The sequence below is a fragment of the Prunus mume genome, linkage group LG7 (genome assembly GCF_029339155.1).
Source record: "Prunus mume cultivar Tortuosa linkage group LG7, ASM2933915v1, whole genome shotgun sequence".
Taxonomy (NCBI): domain Eukaryota; kingdom Viridiplantae; phylum Streptophyta; class Magnoliopsida; order Rosales; family Rosaceae; genus Prunus; species Prunus mume.
The window spans coordinates 19969473-19988149 of record NC_142704.1 but is presented as its reverse complement, the minus strand read 5'-3'; the positions used below and the strand labels follow the sequence as shown (position 1 = coordinate 19988149).

The 18677-nt window shown below is 35.4% G+C and overlaps 1 protein-coding gene and 2 long non-coding RNA genes across 11 annotated transcripts in view; all 3 read right to left on the bottom strand.

Annotated features, from left to right (window-relative positions):
* Window positions 1-464: 464 nt before the first annotated feature.
* On the bottom strand, window positions 465-2225 carry LOC148915698 (uncharacterized). Its single transcript, XR_016122022.1, has 5 exons — window positions 2166-2225; window positions 1260-1355; window positions 1121-1188; window positions 964-997; window positions 465-731 (listed from the first exon to the last, which is right to left on the bottom strand). It is a non-coding gene; the product is annotated as an uncharacterized LOC148915698 (long non-coding RNA).
* Window positions 2226-10074: 7849 nt separating this feature from the next.
* LOC103337328 (putative F-box/LRR-repeat protein At5g02700) lies at window positions 10075-11317 on the bottom strand. The gene has a single exon (XM_089041585.1). The coding sequence runs from the start codon at window positions 11190-11192 to the stop codon at window positions 10248-10250; it is 945 nt and encodes a 314-aa protein (XP_088897711.1). The 5' UTR covers window positions 11193-11317; the 3' UTR covers window positions 10075-10247.
* Window positions 11318-11719: 402 nt separating this feature from the next.
* LOC103337297 (uncharacterized) overlaps window positions 11720-18677 on the bottom strand; it is a 28368-nt gene continuing 21410 nt past the window's right edge. For 3 of the 9 annotated variants that reach the window (XR_016128591.1, XR_016128592.1, XR_016128593.1), the window contains 7 exons: window positions 14300-14507; window positions 14095-14137; window positions 13812-13972; window positions 13666-13707; window positions 13230-13420; window positions 13022-13123; window positions 11720-12481 (listed from right to left, as the gene is read on the bottom strand). This is a non-coding gene — a long non-coding RNA (uncharacterized LOC103337297). Of the gene's footprint in view, window positions 12482-13021; window positions 13124-13229; window positions 13421-13665; window positions 13708-13811; window positions 13973-14094; window positions 14138-14299; window positions 14508-14617; window positions 14756-15648; window positions 16206-16539; window positions 16634-16781; window positions 17062-18677 lie in introns of those variants that run through there. The other 6 variants (XR_016128588.1, XR_016128587.1, XR_016128590.1 and 3 more) reach the window with 6 other exon arrangements.

Genomic DNA, 18677 nt, shown 5'->3' with positions numbered 1-18677 from the left:
AAATTATTTTTCAGTTGTTATTATTTTTTAAAATAATTTCTTACAATGTCTTATGGTGCAATTATGATGCACATGACTGCCTGTTTTTGAAAGGCACGTTGTTTCTTTCTCCTCATCTTCTTCTTTTTGAATGAAGTATGGCTTAAACCGTAAACCCATTGATGAGCTGTAGTCAATATACATACAATATAATAGCAATATTAGGCCAATATACATACATTAGAGAATCAATATTAGGGCAATATAATCGCAATACGACAGCAATAGCATCACAATATACATGCAATACGGTGGCAATATGCATACAATATGTATACAATACATAGGCAATATTAGTACAATACACATGCAATAGGACAGAAATATTAAGTCAATCTACATACAATACACACACATCCATTACAGACTACAATTTAGACATGGAAAATAAATCGCCACCGAACCCTAACAATACTATCCTGCGAAGTAAAAATTATTTCTTTCATAAAACTTGAAAATTCAATTGTTATTACATAGTCAACCAATCTTTGCTCTAGTATATACACACTTCCTACCTATAATTATAAATAATGGAGAGCTCACAAATTCTACTAATTTGATCTTAACTTCATCAATTTGTTCTTCGGTGTATGAGTTAGTGCTCTCTTCTTGCACATTTTCCAAGCTGTTATATTCTCCTCAAGTGTAGCAATATCAGCAACAACAAGTTATCTACAGATCTGAAATCATAACTGCAGATGATTCTCAATTAACAAAGAGGAAAACCATTTTCTTTTATAACTTTGGTTTTGGAATATATAACAAAATGCAATAGTTCAAACTCAGCCTCGGCCTCAGAACAATGAAATACCAGCAAAAGGAATCAAATTAGGGTATGTCCTAAAACTGCTAACAATATGCATACCTATAGCATACTATATTGATTCTTATGCCCCAAAAAATGAAAGAATAAGCAAAGCTTACCAATTTATTTAAACTATTAATATCTCTTCAAATTCTGCAGACATTACAACTGCATTAGCGCAAAGTTGTTTCACAGCTGTGGGTGGCTATCTGTCATTATGCAATAACTTGCACCACAGTGAAAAGCAATCTTCTAGGAGTGAGATGTCATACTTACAGTAAATGCATCCAGCAGAGGTACCAGCAGCGTTGGTATGAAATGTTCCATGAAACAAACTTTAGAATCTGTGATAGAAATAGACAAACCAATTAGGTGTGTAAATTTATGCAATAAGGGGAAAGCATGAGAAGTTCACCTTTTCAAAAGTAGTTTCCCCCATTCCTGTTTTGTAGAGTTCATAAACCATGGCAGTCAAAAATATTTTACTCAGCCTGGAAGAAGTTTTCATCACCTGCCAGGAAAAAACAAAGAAAAGAATTAGCATTAATATATCTCTGAAGAAGGTAGAGAGAATTTTTATTAAATTTTTTTTTTTTTTTGTTCTTCCAGATACAACATAGATAAATAAAACTTCCTTTCAACCCAATAACAATTTGGCACCATCCCTTCAGTTTTTCCTTAACAAAATCAGAGGTTTGTATGTATTATATGTGTTATCAATATGAAAGATAAATGAATAAATAAACCATCAAAACTGTAAAAAATGTTTCTTACACATGTACAATTAAAAAATTAAAAGTTCACCTCATAAACAGAGTTGTCTAACTATCCATACACAAAAAAGACAAGCAAAAGCTTAAAGAGTTAGCTTATAGCAAAATCCATGGCCCCATTTCTCTAAACCACACCTGCTGGTGGCATGTTCCCATCTTCACTCATTTCCCGCTTTGTTTTAAGCATACAATGATCAAGCACAAAACAGCAAACTTTTAAAGAACTCATATTACACCACATATGGTTCCTTGCCCTTTGTTTAGACATTGAATATTCATCCCCAAACTGAAATTCCAAATAATCACAAGAGAATATGAAAAACAAAGAGAACTTATCCATATCCAATATGCAAGCCCTTAAGTTAGCAAACAGAGTTAAAGCAAAACCAATTTTAGTGAAACCCCTAAACCCTATACCCATTTCAGAAAACCCACTAAACCAATTTCAGAGAAACCCCCAAACCCTAAACCAATTTCAAACAACCCCGTCAACCAATTTCAAACAAACCCATAAACCCTAAGCCGTAAAAGAATTCGATGAACAGTACCTGTTTGCTGTGAATGATGGCGTTGTTCTTCGATGAACAGATTTTACTGGGAGAGGAAGATGAAGAGAAAGTGACAAATTGAGCAGAGATGAGAGAGTTAGAGTGAGACGAGAGAGTGAGAGCAGAGTGACCAGAGAGTGAAGATGAAGAGACTGAGCGACGGAGAGGGTTTAGGGGAGGTAAATTTCAGAAAATGTGTTAGGAGAGCAATAAGGGTACAATAATTTTATATTTATAGTTGATAGTTATAAAAAAATTGGGAAGGGATGGTATTTTTAGTTAAAATTATCAAAGGGGTGGCACTGAGGGTCATTTCCCAAAAAAAAATCCATAAATTTTGGCAATTTTCAGTGAGAGTTTGCTTCAAATAAATTAACCGCTAAAAGAAATAATCTTGGCTTCTTGCATCATGTAACTCCATTGTTTTGCATCGGAGCTTTACACAGATTTTTAATTTGCATTTTCTTCTTCTTATTATTATTCTCTTTTCTGGTAGGCACCTTCAAACTTTTTTTTGCCGGTCAAAGTCGGCGCCTTCAAACTTGAGTTCAGTCTCTAGGAAGAATAACAAAGAAACGGAGGTTTTGGAGAAGGCAAACATCGTCATGGAGAAATTTATTACCATCCACGTGTTGCAAGCTCAGTGGAACGTAATACCACATGTCAATTGCCACTTGGTACTACTGTATTATTGTATAATTTCTCCGTCGTCCTCGTCCTTTCCCTTTTCATCAGTTTTTTCAATTATTGGAATAAATTAAAAGAATCTGAATTTAAGGGCCATATCCTCATTTGCTAATTGTCCTGTTTGGTCATCATTAATGAGTTAAGAATAATTTTTATAAAAAAAATTAAAAAAATACACAACTAGTGCGGTCTGGTTTTGTAAGGTGTGAAACCAACATCAAAATACGTTTGAACCTGTCCGGTCTGATTCGGTCTGATTGTTGACTTTTTAGTCAACACGGCTCTCATTGTTGTCTAGTCTTGCATGGAGAGGAAACCGTATCCGTTACATCATCCGTGTCATGGAAGGAAGATTGCTAAGATTGGCTATTAGAACTCGTACGAGCCCTGACCTCGTCTCGCCTCCAAGACCCATCTCCTCTATTCTTTTTATCACTGTGTGATGAAACAACCTGCTGAGAAGAGAGAGGTCTCACCGATGACCCAATTAGTTTGCCCCATATGTTTATTTATCCTTCAAGTCGTGCAAAGGCATATGTAAATTGGGTATAGACATCAGAATTAAGTTTGCCATGTGATTCCTCATATTTCTTCACACTTTCTTTTGTAGCATGACCAATTAATGCGACCGCAGTAAAAAGATTTGTAAATATTCATAACGAAACTCTATCATCTTCTCGCCACCTCCGGGAAGGTAACTGGAGTCCTCCTCATCAAAGGTAGCTGCACATCGTATATGAATAAAACTTCTAACGGAGTCATCCTTATCTCTATTATCCACTCATAATACCTCACCAACCGGCGATCCAATGGCTTTAGCAACAACAGTAGTCATACAGAAACCCGAAACCCCATGCATCTGGACCCAAAAGGTCCCTTGGGTTAAGCTTATTGTGTGTATATATCCATCACCAGGCACATCATCTAGTAGCATCAAAAAAAGGCCGATACGTCCAAGGCACCATTTCAAGAACCTGTTTTTGATCCTGTTCACAGACAAAGCATACCCAAAAACGATTAGTCGCAATCTCCTTAATCGAAACCTCATCAGAGCCCCTTCATAAACTAGTAAAGTGTCTCGATGAACCTCCTAACTCGAGAGGACTTTAGCCACCAGACTATACAGAAAGCCAACAAAACAAAGAAGGAGGTAATCGCAACTTTCGCAAAACTACCATTACTCTGTTCATATTACTATTCACACCGTACGTATTCTAAATTAAGCATCGGAGAGCCTTCGGCCGGTACCACACATGTGCCAAAGGACTTATCGAGCATTTCTTTGTCTTGCAAATTGATCGCTCTACCGAAGCTCATAAGTGGCCGAAGAAGACAACATTACTAAGTTGGGCCCAAAAATGTTGAACTATTTTTGAGCATCAACAAAATCTATTTTTATTTCCAACATTCCTCTTTTAGAAATTGTTCCTTTTTATATATGTGTTTGTATATATATATAGGTGGCAAGCATTTTTTAATATTTGTCATCGTTGTATGGGTTGGTTTTCTTATTGGTGTCATCATTATTCTGGTTATGCTAGCTCTTTGTTAAATGAATTTGCCAATTTATGTTGATTATCATACATTTAATTTAAGAATAACTGGGTGGAACGCATTAGTAAGTTGCCACGTGAAATTCTTGTTAGCATATTGTCTCTCTTGCCGTTAAAGAAAGTAGTGGCTACTACTAGTGTTCTTTCAAGGCATTAGTTGTATGTGTGGGCGTCTACTTTGACACTTGATTTTGATCCCGATAAACTTTGTTTAGCGTCAAAGACCTTAGTCGAATGTTACAAGATAAGAAAAGCCGTAAGTACGTCAATTGGATCTATAATGTGGTCGAACAACATACTAGCCCAACATCGCTATGGATTGCATTTGCATTTAAAAAATAACAAAAATCGAAAGGGATTGGTTTCATTAGGTTTTTTCCTCGCAACAATAATCTTAAAAAATAACAAAAATTAAAAGAGATATGAACACATAAAGAGAGATAATACAAAACGGGATCGGTTTCATTACAACTTTCAAGTTTAAATGAGGCCAGAGAGACGATAGAACTTTCCTTTTTCCAGTCCATGACAAAATATGCATTTAATTTTCTGGTGGCATCCAAACCTAAATTGTAAAAATCAAAATATACATGTGATGAAAAACAGCCATGCATATTTGCGGACACAAACTCTTTATAAAACCTTGTCTTCGATTTCCACACTTCACCAACCCATGCATGTTGTTAGGCATGAAGGTGTGCAAAGCAAACCAACCAGTGGCGTTCACCAAATACACAAATGCAGGACACATTTTCTCATGAATTCACAATATTTGAAGCCAATAGAAAGCCGACAGCTATTAGAGATTATGGCTAGACTTATTTGAACAAAAGCCAAACCCAGGCGGCCAAATTACCACCATCAGTCTCCAATCACACTTGAGCCCTTCAACAAGATGTGCCTTTGTTTTTTTTTTTTGTTACAAGATACGTACGTGACCCCCTAGGTTTTGCACCTAAGCCTCAAACATCCACGTCGGTGTGGACTTTGCTGGCCATTCTATACCAATTATGCATTCATTAGTCAAGATTTTCTTCTCATTTAAGCTTAATTATTAACACCCCCAGGGTTGATAATTGAAAAAAATAAATCTTCAAGATTTGACACGTATTTTTTAGCGATTTTACAAAAATGTTACTTTTACCACATTCTCATACTACTTATGTGGCAAATGAGGTGTATAACCACATCAATTAAAACGTGTCAATAAATCATAAAAGAAAAGAAAATGTTAAATTAGTTTTAATTGATGTGGTTGTACACCTCATCTGTCACATAAGGTAGTATGAGAATGTAGTAAGAGTAGCATTACTCTTTACAAATTTACATAGCAGTAATTTTGTATGGTTAGTGAGGAATATAAAAAGATTTCTATTGATACTATACCAAATATATATATAAGTGGAAAAATACTCTGTCTTTCACCTATATTATAACGCGTGAACGAGTTATACCACATGACATTATTCTAGTATTATGCAATAATTTCTTTTACTAGCCCCTTGGCACATGCTCATGTACGTGCCAATTGGTTTTATTTTTTATTCTTTATTTTATTTTTAGAATTAAGAAAAGATAATATGGGTAGTTATGTTCCATAAAAGTAGGACCTATTATCTGATTTTGTTTTTGTTTTTATTTTTTAATGTGAAAAAAGTGAATTTACCATATTATTATCCTCAATGTTTGAATTAATTCAGGGCATTTTCTGGTATTTTGAATGTTTCATCATTCTCTACATTTTGCTTTATATATATAGATAGATGATAGATTGTGAAAAATGGTTTTTCCATAGATCAGAAGTAGTTTGTCCCGTTTTAGTAAAAGATAACGTGGCAAATATTACTGAGGAACACAATTATATTTTTCTTTTCTAAAATACACGTTTATGCAAGTTGCCTTTGTAGAAGAGCATTCATTTGATAAGCCTTGTTTTGCATTTAATTCGCGATAGGAAAATGAGTTTTCATAGACTAAAGATAACAGTTTTAAATCTTGGTTATATGTTTATTTTAAATCTTGTCTCATCCCGGATACTAGCAGATTACTCTTCAGATAACGGCTGTTCAGCAAGTATTCCCAAAGCCGCAGAAAGTAGCCTTTCATCTTCATTATCTAACGCACCGTGACCAACCTGTTATAAGATTTTATCTAGTTACAGTAGTTGTTTTTAAATAAACTGATTATCCTATTATGTAGGAAGTCATGTTGCACGTTGTTATGTTTACCAAGTTTTTAGGAGTCTCCCAGTAGTGGAGCAGTTTGTTAGTGGTGTCAGTAATAGATTAAGTTAGTAGGAGTCAGGTCCTTGAATTTAGCATAGTCTGGTGATGTAACGTTCTATTTAAGTTCAACTTTATCAGTATACAAATTACGCTTTCCAACACCTCTTCTCACCTGTGTTTGGATTTTGAGTTTAACTCTACATCTGGTATCAGAGATCTCCACTGGGGCCTGACATAAAAGTTCCACAAAAGCGAGTAAGCTATAATTGCACTTATGGCGTAAGTTACTATGGCTATAATTGCACTTACGGCAGTAAGTTACTATGGCATCTGACAAGGTTACAGAATGTGCAGCCAACCATACCACGCTTTGATGATCATTATGATCATTGGAGCATGTTGATGGAGAATTTCCTGAGGTCTAAAGAATATTGGACTCTCGTGGAAACCGGTATTGTAGAGCCGGAAAGTGGAGTGGTGTTGACGGAGCTACAACAAAAGAAATTGGATGAATCCAAGCTGAAAGATTTGAAGGCAAAAAATTACTTATTCCAAGCTATTGATCGTTCCATTTTGGAGACCATTCTCCAAAAAGATACTTCCAAGCAAATTTGGGATTCCATGAAGAAAGTATCAGGGCTCAACGAAGGTGAAGCGTTGAGTGCTGCAAGCACTAAGGAAAGATTTTGAGACTCTTCAGATGAAACAAGGAGAGTCTATCAATGATTATTTTTCAAAAGCAATGGCAATTGCAAACAAGATGAGTATCCATGGCGAGAAGATGGAAGACGTAACCATCGTAGAAAAGATCCTGTGATCTATTACTACAAAGTTTGATTACGTTGTGTGCTCCATTGAGGAGTCAAATGACATTGAGAAGCTTTCAATTGATGAGCTACAGAGTTCCTTGCTTGTTCATGAGCAGAAGATCAATCAGAGTACATCTGAGGAACATGCGTTGAAAGTTTTTCAACACATAGTGACCTCTGTACGAATTGTCGCGACCTCTCACTATTGTCTAGTCTTACATGGAGAGGAAACCGTATCCATTACATCATCTGTGTCATGGAAGGAAGATTGCCAAGATTGGCTATTAGAACTCGTACAAGCCCTGACCCTGTCTCGCCTCCAAGATCCATCTCCTGTATTCCTTTTATCACTGTGTGATGAAACAACCTGCTGAGAAGAGAGACGTCTCGTCAATGACCCAATTAGTTTGCCCGATATGCTTATTTCTCCTTTAAGCCGTGCAAAGGCATATGTAAATTGGGTATAGGCATCAGAATTAAGTTTGCCATGTGAATCCTCATATTTCTTCACATTTTCTTTTGTAGCATGACGAATTAATGCGACAGCAGGCAAAACAGTACTCAGGAAAATATTCATAACGAAACTCTAACATCTTCTCGCCTACCTCGGGAAGATAACTAAGTCCTCCTCATCAAAGGTAGCCACAAATCGTATATGAATAAAACTTCCAATGGAGTCATCCCCATCTCTATTATCCACTCATAATACCTCACCAGGCACATCTCTAGTAGCATCCAAAAAACGCCAATACGTCCAAGGCGCCATTTCAAGAACCCGTTTTTGGTCGCGTTCATAGACAAACTGTACCCAAAAACTATTAGTCACAATTTCCTTAATCGAAACCTCATTAGAGCCCATTCATAAACTAGTAAAGTGTCTCAATGAACCTCTTGACTTGAGAGGACTTTAGCCACCAGACTATACAGAAAGCCAACAAAACGGTCAAGGAGGTAACTGCGACATTTAGCAAAGCTGCCATTACTCTGTCCAGATTACTATTCACACCATACTTATTATAAATTAAGTATCGGAGAGCCTTCCGCCGGCACTACACATGTGTCAAAGGACTTACCTAGCGTTTCTTTGTCTTGTAGATAGATCGCTCTACCTAACTTCAGAAGAGGCCGAAGGAGACAACATCACTAAGTTGGGCCCAAAAATGTTGAACCATTTTTAAGGTATCAACAAAATCTATTTTTATTTTCCACATTCCTCGTTTAGAAATTGTACCTTTTTATATATGTGTTTGAATATATATAGGTGGTAGGCATTTTTTAATATTTGTCATCGTTGTATGGGTTGGTTTTCTTATTAGTTTCATCATTATTCTGGTTATGCTAGCTCTTCGTTAAATGAATTTGCCAATTTATTTTGATTATCATACATTTAATTTAAGAATAACTGGGTGGAACGCATCAATAAGTTGCCAAGTGAAATTCTTGTTAGTATATTGTCTCTCTTGCCATTAAAGAAAGCAGTGGCTACTACTAGTGTTCTTTCAAGGCATTAGTTGTATGTGTGGGCATCTACTTTGACACTTGATTTTGATCCTGAGAAAACCTTAGTCGAATGTTACAAGATAAGAAAGGCCGTAAGTACGTCAATTGGGTCTATAATGTGGGCGAACAACATAGTAGCCCAACATCGCTATGGATTGAATTTGCATTTAAAAAATAACAAAAATCAAAGGGGATCAATTTCATTAGGTTTTGTCCTCTCAACAATAATCTTAAAAAATAACAATTCACACAACATCAGATTAGATAAAAAGTTTCATACTATGAAGTTTCGTAACCTACATATGAAATCAAATGCAAAGAATATGAGTGAAGAATTAATTTCCCCACTGATTACAAGCATACAAATTCTACTGTTGAAGGAACCCTATTTTTAAGGTGCATATTAGCATGACGTCTTGCCTTTGCTTCCTTCTTCCTTTCTCTCTTTCCCGATTCTGATCCGCTATGATGACAATCCCACGACCAATAAGGAACAATAACAAGTTTTTCGAGAGCAACAACACTCTCCATCAAGAACATGACATGTTCGACAGCATTTGTACGATCACAATACCCTGATACTTCTACTACCTTGATGAAATGGTGGGGGCATTTGGCAGCTTTCTTTATTTTTCTCCCCTCCTTAAAAGGTTTCTCCCAGAATCGCAACTGCATCAAGCAAACAATTTATTAGTGGAACAAGAACCACAATTAAGTCTACATGTGACAAATAGAATCACCATTAACCTCATGAAGTCATAAGACCAATGGAAATACAAAAGATTATATACTTATCTCCTAACCTATGATACAAGAAGTAACAAGAATCACCATTAAATTCCAAATATCTTTTCTCCAATATAAGGTTTCACGTCTTTTCCTGATGAAATTTGTGCCTAGATAAATCAAGAAGCTTCTAGAATACTCAAGAGAAGTTTACCAACTAAGCCAAGTCGGCAAGTCCAAACAGCTCTTAGAAACTTCATGATATAACTACTAATGTATAATGAATAATATGTCGGTTAGGTTACTTTTCTCCTCCATTCAAATAAAATTACTTTCAAAAGTTTTCTATTCTATCATGTTTTACGGCCTACTCAACGAATTAAAATTATGCAAAAAAATATACCTTCAACGCAAGTCTCTGCAAGTAAGGAGATGCCTTCATAAAAGACGATAATTGGCTAAGACTCAACTTGTAATCTCCTTCGACCGTTAACTCCAAATGCTTGAGATTTGGTAATATAGGAAAGGTGTAATCCTTATTGTACTCCTGAGAGCCAAAAAAGAAAGTGAGTAACTACATAATCAAACGAAACAAAAAGAAAAGAAAAACAACATATCATCATAAGAAAATAAAGCATAAATACTAACCGCTACTTGAGTATTGATCATGAGAGTATCTAGCTGATAAAGACAACATGCAAGTTGGGTAAAGGCAAGTCTCATGAAAGCAGTGGAGGCACATAAACGAGCAATGTCATTACGCTGACTAGTAATGGCTACCTCAACCAGAGAGGGTACATTACTGAGACGCAAGTCTATTGCAGTCCCGGTGTGAATAAACGAAACAAGGTTTGTGTCAGAAATTTCAACTCTTTTGAGGTCATCACATTCTTCTAGTTTTAAGTACTTCAATGCAATTGATGAACCAACAACTCTTAAGTTAACTAACTTTTCGACAAAAGACACTGATAATCGCTCAAGAAATGGGCATACTGACAAGAAGTGCTCTAGAATTTCTCCAGTCACATCAACAAAGTTAAAAGAAAGAACTTTGAGGGATTTAAGTCCAACACAACGCCTTGAAGCAAACCCTTCCTCGAGACCTAACAGTTTGCGGGGAAACATATATGAATCTTTGTTGATTCCATATTCCTTAACAAAATCCAAGACTAACACTTGAACTCTCTTTTTCAATGCAAATTCAATCCATTTATCGATGGAACTTGTAAAGCGGCGATCTAGATCGAAGCAAGCCCTAAATAGTTTGATGTTAGGGCCAGAATGTTGTTCCACTACACGATTGACCCAATTGACATACCTATGGCTTTTCTTGTTTTGCAATGTTCGACTGTGGTATTTGAAGCCGACCAAAGTTTCCTCGGGATCAAAATCAAGTGTCAAAGTAGACCATGCCCACGCATATCGCCAGTGCCTTGAGAGAACACTAGTAGCCACTGCCTCCTTTAGTGGCAAGAGAGACAATATACTACCAAGAATTTCATGTGGCAACTCACTGATGCGGTCCATCAAATATGGCAGTAAATTTTTACTCTTGTTAATACTAATCTAAACGAGGTCTAAATCTAATTGACGCCGGCGTTAACACTCATCAGGCTGCCTTTGCAGATCTAAGATATCCAACGCTCCTAGCCCTAGGTTTGTCCGTTCGTTGTTGCACTTGTAAGAGGTTTTTAACCTGTTTTTTTTTTTTTCCTTTTCTGATTAGAAATAGGATATGATCGTCTTTTTCCTACAAAGACTGGGAACTTGGAATAGAATAGGTAGGAGCTCTGACTAGGAAACTTGGAATACAGTAGGCTGTGGGAATATGGTGGTGCTGTGGCGGTTTGATGACACAATTAATTTTGGGTTTTTGAGTTACACTCTGTATTTTTTCTCTCATTATTATGATATAAAAAATAATTCTATCTAACACATGTGGCAATTTAATTAATTTAAAATTAATGACATGTCATTTTTTTATATCATTCGGACTAAATTTAGTGTGCCTAGCATTATTGTTTTAATTAAGACAATATATATGAGAAGCACGCTGAAGATAAACATAATTATTCATTGTTATTGTTATCTTATTGTACTTTTCAGAATACATATAAATTATAGAAAGGGTTTATTTCCAGAAAAGATTATCAAACACGGAGGCTGTGTTGGGTCTGTATCCAAATTTACTCATCTTTTCCTCTAAACTGTTCCACATTTTATTAATCTCCCGACTCCGGCGGGGAAGTGTCACCATCTACAAAGCTATAAACTTGCTCTCCCACTTCTATGCAACTGCGCCCGGCTTCTTTCTGAAGGCCACTCTCCTTTATCCTTCACCGCACCCGTCTCACATCATCCCAAACTTACCATTTCTCCAAATAGCTCATGACGAGAATTAGCCAGACAATCGACCAACTTTTCGATAAGATAACAGGAAACATGAACGAGTTTCTAAGATTGGGATAGTACACCATCAAGATCAAGCAGGAAAATACACAAACGGGGCATGCAAAATTTGATTATTTTTTAAAAGAAAAAAATGACTTGCGACATTCAATATTCATCTTAAATATACAAACGCACAAGGAACTTAAATGTTTATGGTAGGGCACAAGCTAAAAGGAGGCTCCCAATGCTAAACCAGTCAGGATCCAAGCCTGAATATTTCATTTGAAGGTACAAATCTAAAGCCTTTTTTGGATCTCCATTTTGGGCATAGCCACCAATAACTGCGCTCCAGGACCTCAATGTCTTCGTCTCTATCCAATGAAAGACCTGCTCAGCCGAAGTAAGTGACCCGCATTTTGGGTAGGCTGCAACAAAAGCATCGGCCACCAGTTCATCAACAAAACCATTTACAATCAGGTAGTATTCATATTATAAAACGTAAAATATAGCATTCATATTTAAGAAACAATTCATTATTTTAGTTTCGCAACCTCCTCTTTGTCCATATTCATTATCTAGAACTGTATCATTCATCCTAAGGAATATATTATAGGCTATATTATATATGTGAACCATATATATCTTCCATTCATATAGGGATTGACCAAGCGAATGACGAGAATTAGCTAGACAATCGACCAACTTTTCGAAAAGATAACAGGGAACATGAACAAGTTTCTAAGATTGGGATAGTACACCATCAAGCACGAAAATACACAAATGGGGCAACAATAAACCACCCACTCTTCTATTCGTTTTGTATTTAGCTTAACACATCATTTTTACAACTCAGATTTTACATAGGTAGCTACAACATGTAAAATTTATTGCCAAAAATTGATTATTTTTTAAAAGAAAAAAATGACTTGTGACATTCAATATTCATCTTAAATATACAAACGCACCAGGAACTTAAATGTTTATGGTAGGTCTCAAAGCCTAAGAAGTCCATTACGACCACCGCTGCATATCCTTTTCCTCTCAAGGTCCGTAGCAATACATCTCCCCTGGATATCACAAGGTAGTGAGTGAGTAAAACAGGGGAAACAAATAGCCATTAACAAGCAGATGCATGCAGAATGGTAACATGCAGAAAGTAGGATTAGTGCATACCACAGCAACTGTTCTTTGTTCGGTATAGTTGCCACCCAAACAATTTTGTTCCCATGCTAGAGAAGCTACCAAGTCTCTCTTCAGGCCAATGGAATTATCAGCTGTTCCGATCCCTAACCAGTGTTCTACAGCGTTGATTGACAATATGGCAGCAGTACGAACAGTAACATTTCTTACGCATCTTATGCCTCCTGCATACAGGCAACAGTAGCAATGGAAAATGCTAACTTTTTATTCAATGGCAGTAATTCAAGGGGAAATTTAATCACTTTTATGAACTATGACATAATTATTTGATTAATTACACAAAATCTTGTAGAAAGAAACCAACCAACATTATCTTGTATTCCCTTGACTATTTTAATAGTCAACAGTACCAGTTGAACATGAAAGAATGAAAAATGAAAATTCAAGAGTCGAGATAAAAGGCTCTTACCCTCCACATTTTCCCAAAAGCAGAGTAGCCCTTCAGTTGAACCTGGAACAGAAATCACATGTTATAATTCCAATAGTTCTTATCGGCTCATGTGTTAAAGCATTGTGACCAAAAATCTTCAGAGAAAATAGAATAGGAGTGCCAACCTGTAATTATTCCTTCGTCAAGTGTGGAATATTCAACGCTTAATATTGAGCCAGCATGGCATGCTAGAACACCATCACATGTTCTTCAGGAAATAGACCACATTCTTGCAGTCCAAAATCATCACTACCAGTTATAACTGTCTCCCACCATTCTAATCGACCTGCATGATTGACATATAAAATACATGGCTACTTTAATAATTGTTAATTATCAATAAAATACATAATTATCAATAAAACACATTAAAATAATAATAATAAAAGCTATGTTCCTTTAGCTCACCAAATCCATTTTGTGTGCCCAACAAGCTTGTGCATTGCCTTTCCTGCACGAATAACCCAGATGTTTGACAACGAAAAAACTCATAATCAAACTAATGAAAACAAATGTAAAAGTTGAGAAGAGCCAGGAAAAGTGTAAACATAAAAGAAGAAAACAAATGTAAAACTTTAGCCGTGTAGTCACCAGAGAAGCATAGTTGGCCAACCTGATGTAACAACGGAAAACAAACATTACTTTGCAAAGATTACATCTCACATGAACAAGATTTCATTTTCATCTGCAACAAATTGTCATGTATATATTCCTGGAGGATAATCCACTTGCTGCAGCAAGGATCTGCCTCCTCTTTTCTTCTTGCTCTTCTGTCCTAATGTGTGAGGGAGACCTATCATATGTGTATTTGGCACCTGATCCTAAAATCCATAAAAAACGAGGAAACAATTAACACCATATCAAGCTTAATATCTGTAATATCTTCTTCTCTTGACATAAAAGTGATGCAAAGAACTTTAAGAACACTAACCTGCACATGAAATCAAATGCAAAGAATATGTGTGATTACTTAACACTCTCCAAATATTCGGGCTTCAGAAACAACTAACAAGCCATTAGCTCAGAGGAAAGGCATAGCTTCAAGACCTCCCCAACATTAAAGTTTAAACTTTAAGAAAAATAAAAGAAGTGAATAACAATGACTACACTGATGTTTGTTGAAGTATAATGAAAAGCTTATAATCGGCAAAGTTGGTCACAAAATTTAAAATAAATCAAGGCAAAATTGCCCTTTCAGTCTTTTACAACAAAAGTGGAACCCCTAAATTTATTTCGCTAATACTTCATAATTATTTTGCTTGGCACCCGACTATCACCTAGGTTGAAGGTCATGATCCTCTCCCCAAGGTTTGTTGACACCTTTAGGATATTGCTCAGGAGAACTATATAAACCATCCTTCATTTGATCTATCCCACCCCACAACATTGGGATGCAATAATTTTGTCATCTCCCCATGCAAATCGCCTAATTCTGGCTCTGGGATAGGAGGTATATCTTCCATCGTTGTGATAAAATTACACTCAAGGTCAACAACAACTACCTAGAACCACAAGGGGAAGGCAAGAAAACAGATATTACATCACTAACTTTCTTACATGCTACAAAATTTCATCATGATTTTGCAATCTTGTGGAAAACATGAAAGAAGAAATCACAGAAAAAGAAACCAAAACAAAGATAGAGACGAAAAGAAGGTAAGAAGGGCGAGCTGGAAGAGATATGCAACATTGTAAAGAATAGAAAACCTAAGCCTAAGTAATTATACAATATACAGCCATGAATTCCTGTGATAGGTACTTTGAACAAATACAGGTAGAATGAAGGGTCAGGATGAAATCCAAAGGTTTCCCAACATATTGTTATTAACTTATAAGCTATGCTGTTGGGAACCTAACAACCATATAACACATATAAAAGACCATGACATATATTGTTCAACCAGCACATGTAAATTAATAACTATAAATTGACAAAAGTGCAGTTTATGCAGAACAACTTACACCATCGATGGCCAGAGTAGATGTATCAACGCCTGAATTGAGACCAATCATTTATGGCGTACGCGCATCAATATAGTCTACTCCACTGAAAAAGAGTAACAGAATGTAGACTTGCTTCCGCACAATAAACATGCACAAATTAGACAAGAGTCAAATACAGGAAGCATACAAGATAATGCTAAAGCATTATTTATTCCATCTTTGAACAAAAAATAAGTTCTTTTGAAAATGTTGGAATGTAAAAAATTTGCCACCATAATGACAAACACTAAATGAAGCACAGGTAAAGGGGAACATATTTTCGTAGACCCATCAAAAGCAGAAGGCAGACGCATTCAACTAAAGAAGAAGAAAACAACGAGGCTATGCATCAACATCAGAAGAAAATAATTCGTCTAGATTATTCCTAAGTAAACGAAAGCTAGGCGATGGAGAAACTAGACAGATACACTTATCTGCAAATCAATTTGCAGGTACACAATAAGCTTCAGCAATATCCTCGCTGACTGGATCCCGGAACGCAATGCAACTAACATAAATTTTTGTCCCATCACCCTCTGCACAAATTAGGAAAACACCCATAGGAACAAACAACAAGACATGGGTACATGCACACTTGCAAGAAAGCTACTAACTATGAAATGATCATTAAACAAAAAGGAAACATATTAATGTTAAACAGAAAACACATAGCTCTATCTAAAGCTTTCTTTAAACCAACTAATCAGGAGAAACCACTCGTATAATGCCTCCGATACACTCTGAAGCTTTTAAGCGACAACACTAACTTGAAGAAGCGGTTAAATTCTACATTTTCTTCTGCAAGTTTAATAACAAGGAAGGAAACACATTCTTGAAGAATGCATAGAGCAGAGCGTAGAGCTTAAATACCAGTGAGAACAATGGGGTAGCTCCGTGGAATCGTGTAGGCGTCATTGGAATCATAGCCTGATGAGTAGAACAAAACACCAGCTGGAAACGCGCACTGAAACAGAAAACAAGAAAAGCACACAATCATCCAGATGATTCTTAAGGCGCAGCTGAAATTGAATGAAAAAAAAAATGGATTTGGGATATCAAACAGAAGAAAAGAAGAGAAGCAGAAATAGAAAGCAGCGAAGATCGGTGCTTACGGTTGGGAGCTGAGGAGGACGAGGGTACTGGTCCAGAAGAGACGGCAGGTAGAATGTACATACAGACAGATGAATTTGAGAGAGAGAGTTGGAGGTTGAGATCTGGTTCAGGGGATAGTAAATGAAGGACGACTTGAGATTCAATTCAGCCTCTGAAGCTCTCTCACACGAGAGGAAGCTGAACACAGGGCTGTTCTGTTCTGATCCTCTCCCACTCGATCAGTGTACCAGAACGACATGTAATTTGAGGGTTTGTTTCCTAAAACAAAACAGTTGTAACTAGATAATTAAAACAATATATAATTTTTGTCTCGTTTGTATTTTTGAATGATTCTTCTATATCCATATATATAGAGTAAAAGGTAGAGAATGATAAAACATTCAAAATACTAAAACATGTCATTTGTTAATGCAAATTAGGAATTGAAATTATTAATTAAATGAGGATAATATGGTAAATTAATACTTTTTCATATTTAAAAAATTAAAATTAAAAGAAAAATCAGATAATGGATTCAATTTTTATGAACACAACTTCTCATTGTCTTTTTAATTTAAAATAAATTTAAATTTTTAAAATTAAAAAATTAAAAAAACCCTCGCATGCAGGCGCGTCTTGAGAAGCTAGTATGTATAAAGTAAAAAGATGATAATGGTGAAATATTCAAAATACTAGAAAATGCACTTGTTAATGCAAACATTAAAATTGAAATTATTAATTAAATCTGGATAATACTAGATCCACACTTTTTCATATTTTTAAAAATGCCAAAACTTACTTTTGGTCCTTGTAATTTAGCACTTCAACCACTTTTGACCATGTAGTTTCAATTCACAATTTTGCCCTTATAGTTTCGTATTTTTAGCAATTCAATGACATGTTAGTATTCTTATCAATTCCTTTACAATGCAAAGAACAATTTCGTCAACCCAAAACCCTCTAGCGTAAAATCTTGTTTGAAATTCTCCCCATTTCATATTAGGGCTCGAAATTCAACAACTAATTCTAATTTTTGAAGAACCCTAAATCCAAATGACCAACTTCAAGCCCTAAGATGAAATTATGGGAGTTTCATATGAGTTTTTATGCTCAATGATTTTGATGAAATTGCCCTTTACATTGTCAAAGAAATCGACAGGAATACTAACTTGTCCTTGAATTGCTACAAATATGAAACTACATGGGTCAAAATTGACAGAATTGAAACTACAGGATCAAAATAGTTGAAGTGCCAAATTATAGGGACCAAAAGTGACTTTTAGCCCTTAAAAAAATTAAAATCAAAAGAAAAAGCCTCTCATATGCGCGGAAGCACGTCTTTGAGAGGCTAGTTTATCTATATATATATAAAGTAGAGAATGTTGAAACATTCAAAATGCTATAAAATGTCACAGGTTCATTCAAACATTAAAAGTTGAAATTATTAATTAAATGAGGATAATATGGTAAATTCACATTTTTTGTATTTAAAAAAATTAAAATTAACAACAAAATCAGATAATATGTCCTACTTCTACTCATTCTTTTCTTAATTCTAAAAATAAAAAATAAATAAAAATAAACCAATTGGCACATGCTCGCCAAGGGGCTAGTATTATTAATCTAAAATGAAAAATGAAATTTATCTTTAAAGAAAAAAAAATTATAATATTTGTATAACACAATTTAAGCGACACTCAAGGGATTTTTGTAAATTTTTGCATAGTTAATTTTGTATTAATTCTTAAGATTTTTCGTTGCGTCGAGAATTTATGATAAGATTTAGCAACCTGATTAAGTTAGGTATTAGTATGGGTGTACCAATTATATAACTAAATTTCACTTCAGATGATCTAAAATAGATCACTCAAAATTGGCACATTCATCAAATAATTACCTAAAAATGTAAAAATTAA